This window comes from Scardinius erythrophthalmus (genome assembly GCF_964197995.2).
Source record: "Scardinius erythrophthalmus genome assembly, chromosome: 18".
Lineage (NCBI taxonomy): Eukaryota > Metazoa > Chordata > Actinopteri > Cypriniformes > Leuciscidae > Scardinius > Scardinius erythrophthalmus.
The window spans coordinates 12,294,389-12,314,053 of NC_138238.1; the positions used below are offsets into that span (position 1 = coordinate 12,294,389).

The following is a 19,665-nucleotide window of genomic DNA, read 5'->3' on the forward strand; positions in this document are numbered from 1 at the left end:
TTTAGCTTATAAGGACATTGGGGGTACAGATAAAGAACAAAAGGCGATATTGTTGTTTTACTGTATACCAAGAAGAATCACTGCCATATTTACCACCACATTCACTGGCTTATTGCTTTAAAAAAAAAATATTCAAACAATACAAGCTGTTCAAACTGTTTAAGAAAAATAAAATAATATATCAACAGTTTATGGAGAAAAATTTATTGATTAATTGGTCTTGTGATTAAAATCAGCATTCAAATATTACACTGATTTCGAGTGTATAAACATGACATCAGATTAAATCTGTGATTATGATACTGAAGAGCAGCATGAACTGACACTTTGATTCAGTTCATACCTTAAACAAACCTAAGACATACCTTAAAAATACAAAATAAATCCTTTCAGCAATCTTGGCACAAATCTAAAGATAAATACATTTTCCTACAATATCAAGGCAAATTAAAGGCATCTTTTTTTTTCAACTATTAATGTGCACTGATGCATTTAATCCTATTTAAAAATGAAATTTTATTGGTGTTTAGGCTTTTTGCAAGATTCTCTTTTGTGTTATTATAGAACAGCAGTACCAGGTGTTCAAAGCAGCCGACACAGTCAGCAATAAGTTTAGAGCCCCTCTTCCTTGTCCATATATACATGGTCTGGCATTGTCTGAAATGCAGACACCGGCACAGTCACTGGAACAGTCAGGGAAATAGCGGTGGGCTCAGATTCCGACGGTGACGGAGCACTTGGTGGGGATGGCAGGGGTTGGCTGGGCGCTATGTCTGTCTGAGACAGGGAAGATGACGAGTCTGTGTCACGGTGGGTACGAAAGTGTTTGCGTAGGTAGGCGGCAAAAAGAAAAGCCTTTCCGCAAACAGCGCAACAATGTGGCCGACTGGTTGAGTGGATGCGCTGGTGTTTGCGAAGCCCGGCTTTGTTCAGAAAACCCTTACCGCACTGGTCACAAACGTGGGGTCGTGGCTTGGGGTGCAGTTTCTCATGTGCCTGCAAATCAGCCACCTGAGCAAACTCTGCCTGGCAGGTCACACAAACGTAAGGGCCGTTAGGTAAAGCCGAAACTGTAGAATCAGACGGTGGAGAGATAGTGTGAAGGCTGGTATGGGCCTGTACTTCCTCCCACGTCCCGAATATCATATCGCAGTGAGAGCAGGAGAACTGAGGAAGGGTGGTGGGAAACATTTGAGCTGATTCAGGAGTGGCCTGGACCTGTAACGGCCTCTCGGATAAGTGTGTCCTCTCATGCTTGCGCAAACTTGATGACACAACAAATGACTTGAAGCACAGCTGGCATTTGTAAGGACGCTCCCCTGAATGCACCCTTCTGTGTTTGTTCAGACTGGAGCGCTCCGTAAACGACTTGCCACACTCAGTGCAAGAGAAAGGCCGCAGCCCGGAGTGCACTAGCATGTGACGGCGCAGGTCCCAAGAAGCGACGAAAGCTTTATCGCAACGTTGGCATTTGTAGGGCCGCTGACCGGAGTGCACACGCTGATGCACAGCAAGGTCCGCCGGCTGGCGAAACTTCTTAGTGCACTTATCACAAGGGTACGGCTTGAATCCTTGATGCGCCCGTTGGTGTCGGCGGAAACTAGAGGGATCTGAGAACATCTTGCCGCACTGTGGACACAAGAAGGGTTTTTCGCCAGAGTGGGTACGAAGGTGGGACTGGTAGGAAGACAGCTGAGTAAAACCTTTTCCGCACTGCTCACACTGGTATGGCTTGCTCTTGGAGTGGATTCGCAAGTGGCACGCCAAAGAGGACGACCGGGAGAAGGCTTTGCCGCAGTCAGAGCACAGGTAAGGCTTCTCGCCCGTGTGTGAGCGCTGATGGTTCTTCAAGTCCTTCAGCTCGGTGTACGATTTACCACACTCGCCGCAAATATACGGCCGGTGGCCTTGGTGATTACGCCGATGCTTGCGGTACACTGAAGGGTCGGCAAAACTCTTCCCACACTCGGAACAAAAGTAAGGCTTCTCCCCGGTGTGTGATCGTTGATGCACTTTGAGTTTCGATAATGTGGGATAACTCTTAGAGCAATGGGGGCAGGAGTGGGGCCTCTCGCCACTGTGTTGCGTCATGTGGATACGCAGGCAAATGGCCTGCATAAATGCCTTGCCACAGTCAAAACAAACAAATGGTTTCTCCCCTGTGTGTGAACGGCTGTGGTTGCGCAACTCTGAGTGAGTCTTATAAGCCTTATGGCACTGTGGGCACTGGAACGGACGCTGAACAGAGTGGGAGCGCTGATGCTTGGAAAGCTGTGCTCGGCTGGAGAATGTCTTAGTGCACTTACCACAGGTGTACTGCTGCTGTTTGTCTTTACCATGTACTGACAGCTTGTGGCTCTGTAGAGCTGAAGGGCTGTCAAAGACCTCCTGACATGTCGAGCATTTAAAAGTGTGCAGAGTTTTTGGCAGTCTCCCTTTGCCTCTTCTTCTTGTAGGCTGTTCTGATATGTTGTCTTGCTCTTTGTTGGGCTCAGTCTCAGAAGGAGGTGGTGTATACTGCTCTGCAGTTGGTGGGCTACCTGGTTGTGGTGAAGCCATCCTGACAATGCTGGGGAGAACAACAAAATACACAAATGAGTGCCTTGAATTAATATTTTAATTTAGAGCAGGGCTATTCAATTGGCGGCCCGCCAATCATCTCCATGCGGCCCGACGGCACCAACCTCCCTCCTCCTCTTTTTCTGGCGGTGCGGCTAATTCAGTTTGATACTCGCTCCGATTGACCTGAGAAACGTTTTATGTGCGAATATTTCAGCAGTTATTATATGTGTCCCGAATTTATGTCAACTGAACCAGCGATAGGCTACCAATCATTCGTGAATGAATCATTATTTTGGTTCGGTTCTAAACGCGCTTGCATAACGGTCTAAAACTATTTGGATTCATTCAGACCGCTCCGTCACTGAATCATCTGAAGCGGTTTCTCGGCCAGTACAGTAACAACAAGTCGCGCAGTTTTCAGTTGTTTCACTGGTTGTTTCAACACGGCCCAGCACGTTTGCGTTTACTCCAGGTCCCGGACACTATATTAAACAGTGTTGCGACAACCAGTGGAAGCGTTTCAGTTCGACAGAAACCTCTCTGTTACAAACCACAAATCACTCGATGATTTAATTAGTATTAAATCGGATGAAACAGCCTCAACATTCCCAACAAGGCTGATGAGGAAAGCAGGAGAAACACTGAGGCATGAACGAAATTAGAAGACTTTAAATCCACTAATCACTATTTACATTGAAAGCAATATTTATATTGAATACTATGTAGTAATAAATAAATATAGTAAATATAGCCTATATATACTATAATATTATGTAGTATAATAGTAAATATAGTGATTTATATTGCATTAGATTTATTAGGTGGGTAGAAGAATATATAATTAATGTTTGTTATGAAATTATGTCAGTTTCTTTGTAAAGGTTCGTATAGTTTTAACTTGTGTTTAGGCATTTTTTATACAGTGGGAGCGAGTAGCCTGTGGTTAACAAGTCTCACTGTCAGAATATTTTCATTTAAGCATAACTACTATTATAAATAAAATAATTATTATTTCTCACCAACAGCTATAAGTTTGTATTAATAATATATTTGTTCCAAGGAAACTAGTTGTACACAGCTGTAAATTATCAAGTTTTTATTTATTATGGTTTTATATATTTGCATAATGTTGGGTACCACATTTCCAAGTAAATACCAGACTTTTTTAGGGTTACTTTAACTTATTAATTAAAACTGTTATGTTTCAATAAATAAGATAAACCCCCAAACCAACCCACCGGCCCACCTCAACTTTTCGATTTGATAATCCGGCCCTCGGATGAAGCTAATTGAATAGCCCTGATTTAGAGTTTAGAGTTCAAATTTGCATTTGACAGATGATTTTATTTATTGTAACTTATATTCTTAGTCATTAATTTTTTTCCATCTCTTTAATTATTTTCTTTTAATGAACAATATACTTCTGTAAACAATAACAAAGAATTTGCAAAAATATCCTAAACAATAATACCCTACTCTTTTTACTCTTAAACTTGACCACTGCACTTTACAATTGACCGAAAAAAAAAGTGATTTGTAGTTGCTGGTAAGTAATCTATTACATAATTTTACCATGGTAATCAATTCTTTCCAAATTCCATGGTCACTAGCTCACTACACATACTGCTAATTTTGTTTTAAAAATACATTAACGTTATCCCCTGTGATTTTTTATGACAATGGTGGCGAATGACAAGTTAACATATTTATTGTAAAACTAGTATATAACCTTTTGGCAGAAACTATTACCACGGTAAATATTTTATAAAGGATGGGGAAGGCAGCACAAAATGGCCGGCATTAGGACCTCAGGGACAAATAGGAAAGACGCTCGTTCTCAAAGGAAGTTGCCATCTGGACTGCTAATGTTCAAAACTGAATTACATTTCGATGTTAACCAAAATTAAACATAACAACCATGGCCAAATTTAAGCAATGCAAATGCAATTCAAAGAGCTTATAACCATGCCTTAAACGCATACAACAACTATTCAGCATGCACTATAACACAAAATGGCTGGCTTTAGGACCGCTGAAGATGCGAAGCAATTCGCAGTCGGATGCTTCTGTCACTTCATCATAATCACTGCATTTTTGACAATACGTGTCCGTTTATATCTCGTCAGTATTTCTAAAAAAAAAAATATATATATATATATGGCTTACGTTACGTACCTTTTGTGCTACCAGGAGAGACGGTTGTATTTTTGACAGTGAATTGCAAATCGTTTAATCTCAGGAGAAGGTCGGCGGCTTTAGGACCTCGACGAAATTATCCTGCGAACGCTTAGATGTTAGCATTCATGACTTCCTCACTCTCCACCTGGGGAATGCCTACAACATTAACTCGCATTCATCACTCTGCTCTTTTGGTATTCTTGCTGAAGAGTTTCTGCTGACTACAGTCAGTGCATGGTAAGAGGGAAAGAATGGGGTGGAGTGGAAAAAAAAACCTGTGGGAGGGGAAATCATGCATGCTCACTTCAATGTGGATGTTCATTTGTTTTGTGCATAAAGTTACATAACAAAAATGTGAATGGGATAAAAAAAATGGTGTGGTTATAATAACGTGTAAATTGTTATGTTTGTTAAAAAAATTATTGCTATAACTTTATTGTAATAGTTGCCAAATACAGTCGAATTTAACATTTTTAAAAATGCAAGCTGTCATTAAAATTAATGGTAGCATTAAAAAATGAACAAACAAGGCTCATTGTTAATGGTTGAACAAATTTTAGAAGTGGCGGATGGGGTATAAATAATATAATAAGCAACGTTTGTTCTATTTAAAAACGTATGTTAAAAGAAAACCGCTCTTGAGGGGAAAACGTACGGACTTTTTTCACTGATGCACATTTCCTGTTCCCTAGCAACAAAAGCAGGAAGTGAGTCGAGAGTGGGATGGGGAAAAGACAATTGTTAGAAAAGGGGGGACGAACACGCCCGTCCTGAAACTAAAATAAAGTGGACGGAGTGCCAACATTACATGCACCAACACCACATAGGGAGACCTCAACATTCAGTATGTATACTCCTAACGTTATTTTTTGCTGTATCAGTTGGCTAGATATAGCCGCAGTTTCTAGCCGCCAATTGCTAACAAGCTCGCAGTGGAATGGGATGCTACTGCCTCTCCCAAAATATATTTTATTCCGCTTATCTCTGCGTTTTGTCTCATATATTAAATTAGACAACTACTAGAAGACTATTACAACGATCGATTAATACACTGTCGAGATTGTGCTTGCGTAGCTAGCTGTTAAGCTAATGTACTGGAGAAGTGTTTAGTGTGTCAATAGAGCTCCATTGTGTGAGGCAGACTGTCATCTAACTGCTGGAGCCCGTCAGTCAGTTGATCCTTAATGCTGTCGGATCCCGACAGATATACCGCGTTATTTGTGTGGAATGATGTTATATTTTAATCATTAAATTAAAAACTAGAACTCAGACCAACTAACTTAACGTTAAAGATTCATGATGGATAGGAAATGGTCTTTATGGATATAGAAACCCTCCATGTAACGTTACTTTGATTTTATAGAGCACCTCAAGTTGGTTTAATTGTTCCTTGTGTATATATATATATAAATCAGGTGTTTTTGCCTGTGTTTTATGCTTAATGGACACTTCTTATAAATTAAACCATATTTGTTTAACAAAGGAGCTATTTACCCTAACATGAAAAGTCATTATTTACAAAATTTGCCCTTTGAAATGCATTTTATTTTGTCCCAAATTCTTTGGTTTAATTGTTTTCTATTTAAAACTTTAACAAATTAATAATTTATTAAAAGTTTTAACAATAATACAGGCCTATGAAATCTGTTTTATTTATTTTTCAATTTTTGGTTATTTGGTGTTTTCATTATGTAATACAAATGTATTATAAACAACTATGGAAATCAAATTCTGTCCTAATTTCTTTTGAGTTTGTGTAGATGAAGTTGCACTTATCATTCACACTTTATATTTAAACAGCTGTCTCTTTGTGGGTTTATCACAAACACTAGGGCTCAAGCCAAGGACTCTTCTACTCTTGTCCTGGAGGGTCATTGTCCTTCAGAGTTTAGCTCTAACCCTAATTAAGCACATCAAGCTAATCAAGGCCTTCAGGATTACTAGAAATTTACAGGAAGGTGAGTTTGTTAGGGGTTGGACCTCAACTCTGTATGACTGTGGCCCTCCAGAAGTTTATGAGCCCTGCACTAGTCATAGTCACAACATGGTTTGACTTTTAATTAATTCTACAGGCCTACTTTTGTTTTATTAATTCAGTTGATAATTATTTCAATTTGCCAAGGTGCTTGACATTGCACAGTAAAAGACAGTAGTCAACATTTTATGTCAATCAAAACCTTCCATCAGTTATACAATAATTTTGAACTACCTGTTCTTGTCTTAGGACAACTTTGATTAACTTTTTTGATCCACTTCAAATGTTGATATCTGTATATTGACTGGATTTCGCAATTTCATCTGTTTTTTTTTTTGCGTCACGTTAGTCATAGGGTCCTATTTACTCACTCTCATGACATTCCAAACCTGTAGGAAAGATTTTCTCCTAACAGCATAAAAAAAAGTAAGATGTCAGGCAGAATGACGCTTCAGTCAACATTTACTTTAATTGCATTTTTAGTCCATACAATTAAAGTGAATGTCAACTGAGACTGTTTTTGAAACAACATGAGTGTAATTAATGATATCATTTTGTTTATGTTTGCATGAATTTTCCCTATGAATCAGTGCAGTGTTTTATTGTACAGTAATGTTAAAATGTTGATTAATTAGCCTAGGCTACTTGTTTTATATAATGACTCATTGGTTGTCAACTCTGAGCTTTTGTCACATTAGAGAAAGCAATGCTAATGTTTGCTTTGTATCATGATTGATTTTTTTTTTTTTTTTGCACTACTGCCTTGTGTGAACTTAATAGTAAACAATGTATGGGCTTTTCTGTTACAGATTTCATCCACTGCCTGCACTTGCACCATCCTCCCAATGACATTTTTTCAATGGAATGGAACAGAATGTATTCTCAGCTAGTTTTTTGCCTTCACGTTCAGGCCTCACCGAACAAGCCATTTTGATAATAGTTAGGACAGGTGTGTCCCTCACACTCATTCAAGCTGGCTCTTATTGACATTACTTATCCTTATACTATAACATTATGGCTATGCAAGAGCCAGGCATGCCCAGTCGTTTAGAGCATATAGACACTTTTCATCACTCAGAAGAGGAACGTAAGTTCAAATGTGAGGAATGCGGACGAGGCTACAGGCATGCTGGTAGCTTGGCTAACCACAGAAAAACACACAAGGTTGGCTCTTTTCAGTGTCATATATGCTCCAGGAAGCTCTCCAATGCATTGGCTCTCAAAAGCCACCTGCGCATCCACACATCTAGAAAGAAATATTCTTGCACAGAATGCGGAAAGGCTTTTCGTCTGGCAACTCAGCTGGTCACCCATCAAAAGGTCCATCGCAATAAAGAGTCTCATGTCATGACGAACGATGTTGCAAAAAGTCATATTGAAAGTGGTTATAAAGATGACGAGTTGCTGCATCTAGATGATGTGGATTTTGACATTATGCCAGATTTGCAGCCAGACATGAAGCTGAATATTGCTCCAATGAGCGGCCTTTGTAATGAAGCAGAGTCCGAACACATTTCAAACTCAACCCCAGAAAGTGATACAGCAGCTGAAGATGATGCTGGAGACAGGCCGTTTAAATGTGACTCATGTGACAAGACATACAGACATCATGGCAGCCTCATAAATCATAAGAAAACTCACCTAATGGGAATATTTGAGTGTCCAATCTGTTTTAAACAGTTCAACAATCTTGCTGCCCTTAATAGTCACCAGCGAATCCATAGTAAAACCCGAGGTCGTCTCAGTGGACAGAACTCAAAAGCTGCCCTCACAGACTGCAAGCAAGAACTTGCCCCGCAAGTTATGCAACAGAATGGTGATGTTAATATACATTTTTGTCACCTTTGTCAGGTTACTTTTGCTAATGATGATGAGTTTCAAAATCATATTCTGTTGCACAACTCCTCTTCTGTGTCATTTGAGCTCCCTACCAATTTGTCAGAGGAGCACAATTTCTCGTACAATGAAAGTGTTACTCATTCCCCAGAGTCTAATCCTTATCCCCCCACTAGTGACACTCCACCATTGCCTCAGTTACTCAATAAAGTTGTTGATTATGACCAATCAGATGGGCCAATGGAAAATGGGGAAATGTATCTACCTAACTCTTTGGATGACAATTCATTGACTGTACATACTCAGGGACAGCCTATGGCCCTACCATCAGAGGACCTCAACCCTGAACATTCAAAACCATGTCCTGATAACATCAAAGTAGAAGATGATGACGGTTCTGGTCGCCGCTTCAGGTGCAACATTTGTGGCAAAAGTTACAGGCATGCAGGCAGTCTTATAAATCACAAACGATCCCATCAAACCGGGATCTTTCAGTGTTCCATCTGCCGCAAGAGCTACCCACATTTAGCGGCTCTGCGAAGCCACCTTCGGATTCATAAGGGAAGACCCACATCTTTGCCTGCTAGTTCTGAGGGTGACTGGCTTTCCTCAGAACCCTTAACACATGAGAACCAACAGGGCTGCTTTTCATCACATGAGGGAGATGTAAGTGGAATATTAGGCCTTCCTCATGACTTGGTAGACTCTGTGCAGCATAAATCAGACGAGGAGTATGTGGACGAGCCAAATGCTACTGAATTTCATGAGCAGTTTGACAATTCCTTCCCAGATGAGCACCTACCTCAGGACGAACACCTCATGGAGAGGCACATGTGTGCAGACTGTGGTGAGACATTTACTGATATTGCAGGAATCAAGTCTCACACATGTCCCCTCCTGATTCAGCAGTATCAGACCATGACGAACGACATGGAATTTCAAAACACAAAGCATCAACATTTCTTAGGAGAGTCGGGTGAGGATATTGGTTTTGAGGAACACAATGGCAGTGCAGCTGAGGCCTATTTTAGACAGCAGACCTTTCATGACAACATTCATGGACAAATGAGTGACAGTGAAGATCAAGCTGAGTGTGAAGAGGATGATGGGGAGATGTATCAGTGCTCAGTTTGTGGGAATCACTATAGTAACATGCGTGCACTGCGAAGCCATCTCCGAGGTCACACTCAAACCCATGCTGCACCTTCGGCATCTGGCCCGTCATCTGTGTCTTCGCTAGAGGTCAAGAGAGATGAACAGAGTGAAAATCAGCAGAGTGAATGCAGTCTGATTATCTGCAGCACTTGTGGAGAGAGCTTTACAAAGAAAAAAGACCTACAAGCCCACCAGCTCTTGCATAGCAATATAGAAGGTAATACGCCAGATCAATTTGGAACAGACCACCAGAATGAGCTCAAACCAAAAGTGGAAATGGAAGGTATTATTTGTGGGAAATGTGGCATAAGCTGCAGCGATCTTTATCACCTCAATAACCACAAGTGCACAGGACAACGAGATGGACAAGTGGGGGAGAAATGCGCGGAGAAACCGCTTCTTAGAAATACATTTCAACAAGAACTTTTACAGGAGAGTCCACTTGATGGAGAACGACAGTACAAGTGTGACCAGTGTGGTCGTTCATACAGACACGCTGGATCTTTGCTCAATCATAAGAAGTCTCACAAAACTGGAGTGTTTCGCTGCTTTGTTTGCCAAAAGCGTTTTTATAATTTGTTGGCTCTCAAGAATCACCAGAGGACACACTTCGATGTTAAGAAGTAAGTATTTAAAATTTCAGAATTTGGTTGCTTTGCAAAAAGTATCATACTTCATCTGTATTGTTTTTTAGCCAAGTTCTTGTTTATCTGATTTTTTTTGTTCTCTTTCTCTACCAGGCATAGTTGCACAGAATGTGGGAAAGCATTCAAAATCTATAAACAACTATTGAACCACCAGAGGGTACATCAAGAAAACAAGGCTAAGATTGAAGAGCTCAACAAACAAATTCAGACACTCATGCAGATGAGTGGAAATGCCTCAGGGAGTGGAATGCAGGCACTTAATTTCGGCAGAAAGAGAATGAGCAGACGCCATAAGCAACGGCAGACCTCTAACAGTGATAAGTCTAGCCAAGAAAAGAAGGGCCAGATAGGAGATCCCAAGGACCCTCGTCCTTTTGTCTGTGATCAATGTGGGCGAAGCTATCGGCATGCGGGAAGCTTGGTCAACCACAAAAACTCGCACAAGACAGGTGAATATTACTGTGCTTTGTGCAACAACACTTACTCCAACCAGCTAGCAATGAAGAACCATTTACGAATACACTTTGCTGTCAAAAGATACCGCTGCCAAGAATGTGGAAAGGCCTTCAGAGGAAACAAACAGTTACTCAACCACACTTGTTCGACCTCTAAAAGAAATGCAGCAGCAAGAAGAAAGGTCAGGGGCCACAAACAAGACAAGGATTTAAAATGCAAGAATTGCCGTCTTGTGTTTCCAGATAATGAACTACTTCAAGGACACACCTGTTGCAAAGAGACTGTCTCTGATTCTGTCCCCCCAGGAAATGTAGACCGTACGGCCCTAGGAAAAGAGGAACGACCATTCAAGTGTAACATTTGCAGTCGAAGTTACCGTCACGCCGGTAGCTTGTTGAACCATAAGAACACTCACAAAACAGGCAATTTTACCTGCTCCTTCTGTGCCAAGCCCTTTTCCAATCCCATGGCTTTACGAAACCACACACGCATTCACACGCAGAAGAAAAAGTATGTCTGTCCTACTTGTGGTAAAGCTTTTCGTCTCTCCAGTATCCTGTACAACCATCAAAAAATCCATGCACGGGGAGCAACTCATTACAGCTGCCAAACATGTGGTAAAAGGTTCCAGGGAAAGTCTGGGCTAAAGAGACATCGCTGTTACCGAAACGGAAATCCAAACTCTACTGTAAATCAAGATGGTGTGGACAAATGCTATACGTGAGTCAGATTGTCTCTTAAATGTTATCTAAACACCTATCCTTTTCAATCCTTCATAATTTCATTGTATCTTATGCCAGTATTGTCCTTTGTTACAGATGTGATCAATGCGGACGCTCTTATAGACACGCCGGTTCCCTTCTCAACCACAAGAAGACTCATTCTGCTGACCTCCTGCACTGCACTCTCTGCCTCAAAACATTCACAGATCCTCTGGATTTAAAGAGCCACTCTCAAATGGCTCGCCACTGCTGCCCAGATTGCGGGAAAACCTTCTGTGAGTTTTCACACATGCAGAGCCACATGGAGGTGCATAGTAAGGGACTCCCCTATTACTGCAACATATGTCAACAGAACTTCCCAAACCTGGCTAGTTTTCAGCAGCACCAGGAGCTCCATGGCAGCTTACAAGGGCAGTCACACCATGAGCAAGGTATGCAGATGCAGCAGGATTTAGACTGGGACTCTACACTGGACCAGCAGATAGGAATTCAGAGCCTTCCTAAGATCGATTCAGCTTTCAGCCGAGTACATGGCTTCCCTGAGCCGCAAGACCAGCAGGAAAGTAGTGAGGAATACGGTAGGGAGGAGAAGAGTCATGTGTGTGAGCACTGTGGGCGCACTTATCGCCACGCTGGTTCACTGCTCAACCACAAGAACAGCCACAAGACTGGCTCCTTCTTCTGCTCGGTCTGTCAGAAGGAGTTCACCAATCTCATGGCACTGAAGAATCACCGGCGCATTCACACAGAACCCAAACGCTATCAGTGCCTGGAGTGTGGCAAAGCCTTCCGGGTCTCCACCCAGCTTATCTGCCACAGGCGCATCCACACCAAAGAGAAGCCCTTCTCTTGCCTCCTATGCGACAAACGTTTCTCTAGCAAGTCTAACCTCCGGCACCATCAGAAGATGCATCAAAATACCCAACAGACCTTCGAGTCCTCCTTCAATATGGATGATAATGCATTAATCGGACTGGGTGTGGACCCTTTCCTCTGAGGTCTCACTTCAGTCTTGTCACCCCCAAGGGAAAATTTCAAAACAATATTCTATTACAAGAGGAAGACTCTCTCCACCCAAGGCCTATTGCCAATAATCGTTCAACATCAGGTTTTTTGCTGTGCTTGTCCAGATGGTGTTGCACACAGATGCTAATCTCGGCGAGGCTTGCCTCCTTTACTGTTGTGTTTTTAAATATAGTTCTTCAAAGGACACTTAAAGCTGGCATTGATAAGATACTACCTCTGGTAGGGACAGTAATACTGTAGACATTTTAGAATAAGTGACAGTGCCTGTCAGAGACCATTTTAGATTTTTTAATTTTATTTCATTTGTTTTGTGTTCCCACACAGTGCACAAATTGTATGGTACTATGATAGATCTCAGACTGAGAGCTTGGATGAGTATTTCTGTCCAAACTCTTACCCAGTGCTGCCTTCAAGAGTCCGACCGATTAGTTGGCGTAATCGGAGGGGGAACAGAATACGGTGTTCTGTTTTTTTTTTAAAGAAGGGTATAATGGGGGTAAAAAGATATGTGCTATCCTTCTCATTATGTTTGTATTAAGTGCTTCCGTTTTTTCAGGTTATCATACTGCTCATGGTAAATTTGCTGTTATCACTTCATCTTCTCATTAAGACCACTGTACACATGATGTTCCTGCAGTTTCACAATGGATGACACTGGTAAAGCTGTCAAACAGCAACCTACCCTAAGGCCTGTCCTGTAGAAAATCTCAAAGATATTTATTTATTTAAAAATAACCATTTATACCTTAAGCATACTTCTTGTCTTTATTACTGTTAAATGTGGTACACATTATGCATGGTATTAAACGTGTGATAAATGCTAGATTGGTTGAGTATGTAGGTATTTTAGATAATGGTTGTAAACACTTCAGAAATACCTCTTTACCTCTTTAAAAGCATTCACAGCAGTGTATTTGAAAGAACAACAGAACTATTTCAGTTTTCTTAGCGCATACTTTTATACTAAATGTTTTATGAAGTGGAAGTTTATTCTTCTCAAGATATTGGAGCACAAAAAAATGAATAAACCCAAAAATCCATGATCGGTCGGGCTCAATTAGGGCAGGAATTCACAGACTAAACGTTTTGCAACAGTTTTTGTTTTGTTTTAAATGCTCAGGTCTTGCAACTTTACTAGACGCAATGTAAGAAAATACATTTAGCTTGATGCTTCTGGCATCAAGGCTTCTATGTCTGTCTTTAATGCCAGATTGAATTTCAATGTGCCATTTCATATCACCACCCTACTTGGATTAGAATTATTTGTTAGATGGTTTCCTTTTAAACCTATAGATCAGTGCTTACTGATTATTTAAGAGTAGGAGTTGCAAACCTTTATGTATTAATGGCTTCATTAGAACTTAAACTGACAATTGAGACTCCTTGTAATCAGATGCATATATCTTAAATATAAATTATTTATTTTTGTTCACATGATCAATGTTTCTTTCTCAAGTAGGGACCTTAATAAGCAGATGATGTTTATTTGTAGGTGTTGATACCCTCACTTTCTTGAACTGAATAAAAACAATATAACAGTGTGTTTTGGCTTCTTTTTCTTCCTTCCCTTATCTTTATTTTAACACTTGAATCCCTTGCAGTTGCAGAGCATGACATGATTACTTTAGGATATGCAAATGAGAATATCATATTTTCTCTTAAAGTGTGAATACTGAAATTAGATGCTTTCAAGAACACATTTAGGAAAAATAAATTGTCAACACATTCATAAAATACATTAGTTATCTTTATTGCATTACAATGCATAGTTTCCTCTGCAGTCTTGTTGGAGTAATCGTGAATGAGTAAAGGCGTATACACAACCAACTTTACTCAAGACTGTGTCAGCGCCGTGCATGCTTCACAGGTTTATGTTTAGCAAGATTCTGGACTAGTTTCTTGCCCCCGGTTTCACAGACAAGACTTAAGATTAGTCCCAGACTAAAATGCATGTTTGAGCAGTTTTAACTGAAAGCAACTTGCACTGACATATCTTAAGCTATGTCAGTGCTATTGTTTTGTCTCAAGATGCACATCAGAAATGTTTTTTTTTTCTTTCTTCCAAGGCATGTTTATAAAAGCTACTCATGTCCTAATTAAACTTAGGCCAAACCCTGTCTGTGAAACCAGGCCTTGATGTTCTAGATTTCTGATAAACATGGCAGTGATTCGCAATGAGGTACGTAGTCTTCATGGGAATTGGGGTGTAAAATGTGCTTAGTTTTCCTGGAAACAATGTAACAATGCAAAGAAAACAGATCATTTCTTTAAGCAAAATATTCATGTTTTTATCAGGTTTGGTGAGATTCACCCCTTTACTCTTGCTAAATGTGCTTGAAGTCATTCAAACAAGAAACTTTCTCCTTAGCATCCGCTGTATATTAATATATACATTTCTTAATGCCCATTGCTCTCTATTCATCTAAAATTGGTGATTTTATCCTTTAGCAATGTTTTACTAAGATAAATTGATTAGACACTAGATATTAAATGTATTGATATACAAGTATGTAAATATCTCTCTACACTATCTAATCTCTTATGCGCATAAAGGCAGGAAAATTTAATCTGACACCTGCGGCTCTTAGAAAATTTGTTAATGTCAGCTGGCGACTCTTCTCTTTCAGGTAATCGGCAGCTGTGTCTTTGATGGTCTTCAGTGTCCCCACATCTCCAGAACGTTCATCGATGCCATTGACAGGCTGCTGTGCTGAGCCAGTCGGTGTCAACATTGTTATAAGGGCTACATCTATACAGTGCGTAGTATTCCAACACTATAAAAATAGATAAACTGTACAAACGATTATTACAAATACATTCAAATGGCTATGTGCCATACTAAATCTGTTTAGGAGGCATAATTGTGTAAAAAGGATCATCTTTGACTAATTCTATATTAAACAGGTTAAGGTTATTTGTGTTTATCACGTTCACAAATCTAACTAACAATGGATATTCAAGTGGGAATGCATCTACAATGCACCATAAGTGCAACATTAAAGGTCTCAAACAGAATTCTGCAAAAACAGTGTAGCATTTTAAGGGTTCCAACAATGGAATATAAAATATGCTATCATGCTGTCCATAGGATGTCACTTAGCACCTAAGGTTTGCAAACCCATTCTGCACAGTGAACGACAATGTCTCAGTGCAGCTTTTGTGCATAACCATTCACATAGCTTACTAACGTAATAAATTAGACAAATCAGATGCTACTCAGAACACCCTGTGGTTGAGGTACCAGCCAGTGTTCCACCAACTGGAGCATTAATTCACTGGAGTAACAGTCCATTTTCATATGCTGTCAGCTTGAGTTCCTTGAGCTGCAAACATTTAGAAAATTAATTTCCTTAATGCATTTCAAAACATACTAAAATGCGTTGCATTTTTCCACTCTTACCTCTTGAAGAACCTATACTGGATAGAGGGGTCCTGTTGTCTCTTCAATCGGCTCTGAATTAGGGACAGAAAAAGTTGGGTAAGTTCTGAGTCCTGCTCTGAAAGAGCGTTTTTGTTGTTAAAAAGAGGATATAATGTTAACATCTCACCACGTAAGGTCCTCCTTGACTTGCACTGATGTACTAGAACTCCTATGATCAAGGCTCCGAAAACAATTACGGCTGCCAGGACAGACAAACTGGTAATTGCTGCCACCCTCCAGGAATCTGAAGGCTCTATGGGTGGGCCTTAAAAACACAGAACAATGTTACTGGAAGTCCTCCAGCTCTTCAGATCATACAGAAAGAATCTGGCCACTCCTCTGTATGTTAGCTTTGACCTATTGCAAAACCATGTAGGCCTACTTACATATTCATTCTCATGAGTGTTAAAACTTATTCGTGATGGGAAGGATGGACCATTTTACTGATTTGGATCTTTGAGTCTTGTTCAGCAAAATTAATTCCTCTTTATTCAAGTTATCTCAATAGCCAAATGGGGAGATCAGACCATATTACCAACTTGAACAAGCTTACCAACTTTGACTCACTTGAGCAGATTTTAATTAAAATGTTAGCCTATAGCCAAATTCCGTTTCATATGCAATCTTGATCATATTAGGAATTAGGGAAATCATAATGCAACCAAATATAAATTATGATAAATTATGAGTCGTTCGTTCATTTGCCTATCGCACGTGATATCGCTACTCTCAGAACCATATTAAATTTGACAGGCTACATTATACTCACATGTGTCACATGATGGAGTTTTCGGGTACTGTTTGCATTCAGAACAAGGTACACACACTGCGCCATCTCTATTCCAGAATTCAGATTTCGCACAGGGGGCTGTGAACCCAAAAAAAAAGGTGTCAGGCAGCGGTAGCACATTAGTCAAAAACAACCTCTCTGCACAGGTTTCCTGGTAACTTGAGGTGTGTTCGGGGTTTTGCACATGGTTAAAATATGATGTTTTACAACTGGAAAAGATCCAAGAGCTTTCTTCGCTCTACCTCTTTTTCATATGAAATGAGATGGGAAATTCCGTTGAAGTGATGTGGTGGTGCACTCGCGGGGAAACGATATTACTCATGCTCTGTGTGCGTAAGCAAGTCTAAGCTGGCGGCCAGACTATGATGTGGCCCTGAGTGCATGCAAAGTGTCCCTCTGCGAGAATTGAGGACATGGAAAAGTGACTTTAAGAGAATTAATGGGTCGGTGTGTCGTCAGTGAGAGCTGAAGTTTGTCTTGCGCACATGCTTGCAATCAGAGGAGGTAGGCTACATAGGGGGAAATGCGGCAAGGCAGGTACCACAGAAAGCCTTTCACGAAAAACTCACAGCTGCGGTCTAGATGATAAACATCTGCAAGCTAATATCACCTGCTGCAGTAGCCTACTATGTGACGTGACTGAAGATTCTAATGAAGACCTTTCTTAGGGGACGTCTTGATGTCTAATCCTTGTGAAGTGTAGCCATTGATTACATGCCATCAAATGTAAATGATTGGCATTAGCAACCAAATTAAAATGAGGGAAACTGCATATGTCACATCTTTTCTTGAGGCTTCGTGGGACATAACAGAACAACGTGCACTGCTGACATATAATCTGACATTGACTCAAGACTTTTAAGGATGCATGACTCATCAAGTGTTTCACTGCATGCATGTCATACATTCAAGCACATACATTTGCATATAATTAAAAAAAACTACAGGGAGGGTACACTTCAGTGCATTCTTATCTGATGGTTGAGGGTGAGAATGTGGGCTGCTCATATGAAGATAGACCTTGGAGATTTAGAGGCATTCTGAAATCATGGTCTTGCTATCACAACTGCACACTTGAGAAATAGAATAATACGTTCAAAGCCTTGCATGTTTTAGCATAGCAAGCTTAATTATCAGTAAAAATAAACTTGACTTTCAGATCACAATGTCTTTAGCTCTTAGCCTTTGTAATCCAAGGACCCCCATTGTCAAAGTTAATATTTGAAGGCCCCCGGGCTAAGGTTCTTCCTCTTGTTCTTCTGCTGAAATGAGAGGTGCTTGTTTTTTCTCACTTCTTGAAGATGACATGATCTGTATATTAAGTATAGGCTTACTCACTACACACTGCTCCAGCCAATCCCATTTTAAATAAAACATTAATTATTTGTGGGGATGAAATAGAAAACAAAACTGACAAATGTTAAGTTTGTAGCTGGTGGTGAGCTGAGCAATGTGTAAATTCCTGAATGTATTCATATGTGTTATTTGTTAAATGAATAGTTATGCTGATATCTTGAGGGCACCTTAAAAGTTTACTGAGGCCCCCAATTGGGCCTCAGCCCCCCCTAGAGAACTACTACAGTAGTTCTGTGATGAGCTAAGCATGTTTTGATGTGCATGATTAAATCCATAAGACTTTAAATCGAATTTTCTCGTTATAATGTAACTGTGACATGACATGAAACAGTTTACTGACTGCATTAAATTACTGCTTAACTAAAGCCACTGAATATAACAAGGGCATATGGGCGCTTTCCAATGCATTGCCTAATACTTTCCCATAGCAGACAATGCACTTTTTTTTCTTTCCTGCAAGTGTTTTTACAATTAAAACTGTTCCAGCAGTAACATACACATGCCAAAGTAACAAAGACACTACAAGCCTCATGTTCCTCATGGAAAGCTGAAGCCTCTTGTGTTGCACTGTTCTCAGCTGGGCACAATACAACCCATGGAGTGGGTGGGAGTGAAATAAGAGCATTGGAATGCGGAACCGGTGGGAACTGCAACTGGTAAAGGAAGCTATTACGAATGAGGCAGTTCATCGTCATTAACTCCACTGACTCCACGTCTTCCCATGTTCATAGCAAGAGGACAAATGAGACAAAAGTTTGGAACTTTCTTCGGCCACGGAAAATCCATAAGATACGTCATACATATGCTAGGCTAGCCTGTATGTTATAACATGAAGATATTAAGCAAGTAAATGTGAATATTCTTACTTTTATCCGCGTTCATTCCATTAATAAGCGTGGCGACCAATAGAGTAATCCAATAGATGCAACGCAGCGCACCGGAATCCATTGATCTTTATTTATATTGAAATCAAAAAGATTTCTTCAAAAGATTAAAAGCCACAAACGGGTTTATAGCATAGCAAGAGCGCGCGTGTGAATGAACCACCCCAAACTTTCAGTCTTGTTTTAATAGCGCCCACACCCACGCGTTGGGTTCAACTCCTCTATGAGTCATTTCCTATGTACTGTACTGAGATTCGTGGCTGTGTCTCCAGAAGCCCGTGTGCTGCCTGTGTAGACCGCGTTTAGGACATCCGTGTGAATTCAAATCACAGGGCTGAGATCCGACAACTTTTACTAAGAATTTATTAGAGAAATAAATACATTTGTTCACAGAGCACGCGAAATATTCCGCTCGAGTTGCGACCTAGAGCCGGTTCCTGGCATTTTTTGAGCACGGAAAAACACCAAGTCTGTTATTTTAGTGAATCAAAAGCATACTGTGCATCAGATTCCCAAAACGAATGACGCCGAATCATTTGCCTGCAAAATAAATCGGTTCACTTTGAATCAAAATGCGCAGTTGTTACTGAATTAATCAGAATGAATAAAATGTTAACTTTAGCCTACTGCTGATGCCATCGCATCGGATGTAATAAG

The 19,665-nt window shown here is 40.3% G+C and overlaps 2 protein-coding genes and 1 long non-coding RNA gene across 4 annotated transcripts; 1 reads left to right on the forward strand and 2 right to left on the reverse strand.

The window, feature by feature from the left end:
• Positions 1-188: 188 nt before the first annotated feature.
• znf668 (zinc finger protein 668) lies at positions 189-4,969 on the reverse strand. The gene is made up of 2 exons (XM_081392994.1): positions 4,738-4,969; positions 189-2,569 (listed from the first exon to the last, which is right to left on the reverse strand). The coding sequence occupies exon 2, from the start codon at positions 2,557-2,559 to the stop codon at positions 613-615; it is 1,947 nt and encodes a 648-aa protein (XP_081249120.1). The 5' UTR covers positions 2,560-2,569; positions 4,738-4,969; the 3' UTR covers positions 189-612.
• znf646 (zinc finger protein 646) lies at positions 4,870-14,098 on the forward strand. 2 transcript variants are annotated; one of them, XM_081392992.1, is made up of 5 exons: positions 4,870-4,977; positions 5,433-5,584; positions 7,525-10,329; positions 10,447-11,529; positions 11,628-14,098. In XM_081392992.1, the coding sequence occupies exons 3-5, from the start codon at positions 7,730-7,732 to the stop codon at positions 12,526-12,528; spliced, it is 4,584 nt and encodes a 1,527-aa protein (XP_081249118.1). In that variant the 5' UTR covers positions 4,870-4,977; positions 5,433-5,584; positions 7,525-7,729; the 3' UTR covers positions 12,529-14,098. The 2 variants fall into 2 exon arrangements, with proteins under 2 accessions (XP_081249118.1, XP_081249119.1); XM_081392993.1 differs by lacking the exon at positions 5,433-5,584 and having other exon boundaries at positions 4,909-4,977.
• Positions 14,099-14,287: 189 nt separating this feature from the next.
• Positions 14,288-19,344, reverse strand: LOC308707002. The gene is made up of 5 exons (XR_014032119.1): positions 18,991-19,344; positions 16,748-16,846; positions 16,106-16,243; positions 15,958-16,010; positions 14,288-15,880 (listed from the first exon to the last, which is right to left on the reverse strand). It is a non-coding gene; the product is annotated as an uncharacterized lncRNA (long non-coding RNA).
• Between the last annotated feature and the right edge of the window lie 321 nt (positions 19,345-19,665).